The sequence below is a fragment of the Halyomorpha halys genome, unplaced genomic scaffold (genome assembly GCF_000696795.3).
Source record: "Halyomorpha halys isolate HHAL.00 unplaced genomic scaffold, Hhal_1.1 Scaffold74.1, whole genome shotgun sequence".
NCBI classification, from domain to species: domain Eukaryota; kingdom Metazoa; phylum Arthropoda; class Insecta; order Hemiptera; family Pentatomidae; genus Halyomorpha; species Halyomorpha halys.
In genome coordinates, this window is record NW_027104736.1 from 748,574 (window position 1) to 752,242 (window position 3,669).

Genomic DNA, 3,669 nt, shown 5'->3' on the forward strand with positions numbered 1-3,669 from the left:
ACGAAGCCCTGCAACGTGGGGCGAAACGTTGGCTCAATAAAATAGTATATTCTACTATTTGAGTTTTTTTGACCGCACCCGGACCATATTCCTTTCATAAAATTTTAATGCTTTAAAATATAATAAAAGGAACAGATTCTAGAGGCAATCTTGTCTCAGCTACCGCTTTTAGGAAATATGTATATTTTTTGTGACTTTGAGATATCTCTAGAATGTTGCATTGATTTTATTTTTTTGAAATGGTATAAAATCTTTTAAGTTAGGAGATATTAGAGCTTTTAAGCATTAGTATTGTATTTATTGCTTGTCACTTGTGCCTGGGCAAAGGAGACTTCATTTGCTATCTAAAAAGTTATTATTATTTTTTTTCATAATACAGGCATAGGGTATACAATTATAATTAATAGTTAATAATAGATGTTACTGAAGTAAATGAGCAAAACTTCACTATTATGTATTAACTTAAGTTATGCAATTAAATGTGAAAGCTCTGAAACTATTAAGGAATCATGGTTACCTAAGTTTCTAAATTGTTGAAGGTTCTAATAGTTTGGTTTGTTTATAACATAAACAATAAATGTGTTAAATATATCTTAGTGAACTTTATGTATCTGATTGATGTAAATCTGGGGTAAATACTTAAATTTGATTTTTTTCCACTTTATTACTAAAACAACATTAATGGAAATGTCAGCAAATTTATTTAGTTTGATTTTTATTTGAGTTTAGCTGTTTGTTTCAACTATATTTCATCTGTTAATACAAATTACCTGTACATATATATTATTTGGTCATCATTTATACTCTTTAAGAGGATATGAAATTTTATTATTAGAACCAAAAATATTTATTATAATCCTAAATAAAAATGTTCCTTGAAATTGGATTTTAATATACAATGGAAGCTTATGAGAACTTGTTCAGAGAAGTTAAAGAACTACCTTGTTTTAGTTAACACTCCAACTTTAGGACCATGCCATGCCCCTAGGCTCAATACTCATTTTATATAGTAAGGTTTATGAAATAGAGCTGTTTTTAAAAATAATTTTTGTATTATATTTCATATTTTAAAAAAATCTAGTGCGGTGCAATTAACATACAACTTTCATGTACTATCCTACTTTGAGTTAAAAACTAATCCTAATATCAGATACCATGTATTTGGTCATACAATACCACATAGTAAAATATGTCTATCTGGACATATATCGCTTACATGCTATAATATACATAAGAAAACGACTTTTTTTTAACAAATGTAATTATATTTCTAATCAAACAGTACTAAATAATCGATTAAGTAATGGTAACAAAATAAATTTATATATTTATTTGGTTGTTGCCTCTACTGCTAAGGTTAATTGAAAATTGAAAAACAAATTGTGCCCATGACATCAAGCAGACGCAATGGTGCCTACGGGTACAGGGCTTAGACTCTGAGGTTAGGTTGGTGGAATTAATACTCTTCTTCCATATTTACTGGAAAATTTTTCTTCAAGATTTTGAAACAATGTATTGGTTATATAGTAGTGATGTCTTAGCTGTCTTTCCTATCATCTTGGCAGCAGCAACCACATTCTCACATGCACTCTGAATTTAATGACCAAAGATTTTATGAAGGTTCTACTTTCCAGACTAAACAATCATTTTTACTGAGTCTCTATACATTCTGGATTTCCATCTGTAAGGAAGAAATTTTGTTGTATTCTTTCTTTTGGAACAATAAGTATGGGAACATTAAATATTGTTTGAAAATTATCCCATTGACTCATGATTAATTATAATTTAATTACAAACTTGAGTATGGCTGTCTTTTAGTTGGTTCATACATTAGAATCCTTAAAGGATATAATAATGGAAAATGGAAGTATCTATGATAGCTTTGTATCTACCCTTCTCCTAGCTCATAATTACATCAATAACATTCGTATGAGGAGGATGTTATCTCTCCTTTAAATAAATAATTGTATCATAAAGGCAATCCATACCATACTCAGTAAACTTGCACACTTTAAATAAATTAGCTTACCATTGACTGTTCCCTTGGGGAATTTCTAGCTATTTATATTCAAAGCTTTGAGAATTTTTTTTAGGTCTGGTGGTGTATCAATAAATTAAAATCAATGTAATATTTATTTTTTAAAATTAATTATAATTAAAAAGTTAGATGTTTTAATTTTTTTATTTTTTTATTCTAGGTACTGGTGGCCAATGCAAAGGGTGTTGTGAAAGTTGACCCAAGCCAGGTTCCGAACCTTTCTTCAGGAGTTTATATAATGTCCAATAAATCTGGTATCATAAAGCTTGACTCTGTTTCTCCTTCCAAAGCTCTTTCCTTAAAAGGGGCTTCTCCTGGTAGTGTTAAGCAACTTGCTGTGCAGCAAAACGCTTCTGCAACATCTGCGGCTTCTACAATCAGTACTAACTCGGGAACAGTAACTTCTACCACACAGAGTGGTGTGATTATGGTCAATCGTGAGAACCAAGGTTTGACTAAATCAGGTGTAATGAGGCGGCCAGGCATTACAAGAGGAAGAGGTGTGGGTAGGCCTCCTGGAAGGCCTCCTAATAGTTCTTTCCGAGTGTCTAATCCTAATACCAGGTGTGTATGTATAGCAGTGTTATTTTCTTAGAATATTTTTTATAATAATTTTATTCATTATGAAGAATATTATTTGGAATGTTGATCTTGGCAGGATTGTCTTTTTTAAGCTATAATATTTTATGTTATCAATCTATCTTTTCCCAATGAAATTTCAATTAGATCGACTTTGTATAGCATAAAGCAATTTATTTGATTAAATATTAAGATAAAGCGATTTATTAGATTAACCTTCAATATATTAATTGTACTATTATTAGGTTTATTTTACACAACATAAAAATAATATTTAAAATAAACACCAATCGTATTGATTTTTTTCAATTTAAAATTCATTAAATTTTTAATATTTGATTTCAGAACTATTTGGAAAGTAAAAAAATATATATTTTTTATTATATTAGAATTATGTCTTCTTATATAAATAAATGAGAAAAATATGAATTTAATCAAAAATATAAAATTACAATATATTATAAATTTAGATAGTCAATAAATACTTATATTAGTATTTCATTCAAAGTTCTTCATCTGTTGAGTTAACTTCATTCTTCTTGGTGAATTTTCACTTCACGGATGAGACTAGTCTATCTCAATTGAATTTAGTTTAAAACTTATTTATCATGACCATGATCACTATTTATGCTTTGTTTCAATACTAAACAGTTCACTTTTACTTTTTTAAATCTCTTAGTTTAAATTTTAACTGATATAATAATTTAAAAAGATAGTCTCCATCGTTAAATAATGGACACTGACACACCGAATTGTTCTACTCAGACTCATAACATGTCTGTTTAACTCCTTGAGAATTGTAACAAATTAACTAACTCTCTCTTCCGCTCTTCATATAGGACTAAAAACTTGATATGAATAAAGTATTACAATTTAAAGCCTTTTTCTATTTTTTATTATCACTTTTTTACGCTTTTATTTTCAAAAATAAGTGTTAGATATTTTTTAAGTCAATTCATATAAATTAAATATTAAGTTATATGAACTCTATGAGTCAGTGTATATTATTGACTCAATGCCGACATTATATCGAGATTTATATTTGCAGGCTG

General features: G+C 28.4%; 1 protein-coding gene across 8 annotated transcripts in view; it reads left to right on the forward strand.

Annotated features, from left to right (window-relative positions):
- The window catches only part of Chro (chromator), a 37,468-nt gene that overhangs the window by 17,259 nt on the left and 16,540 nt on the right, over positions 1-3,669 (forward strand). For all 8 annotated transcript variants that reach the window (XR_010842715.1, XM_014439054.2, XM_014439052.2 and 5 more), the window contains one exon: positions 2,199-2,602. Coding sequence is in view for 7 of the 8 variants with exons in the window: in XM_014439054.2 (XP_014294540.1) it covers positions 2,199-2,602 (404 nt within the window). In the remaining variant the exon portion in view is untranslated. The remainder of the gene's footprint in view (positions 1-2,198; positions 2,603-3,669) is intronic.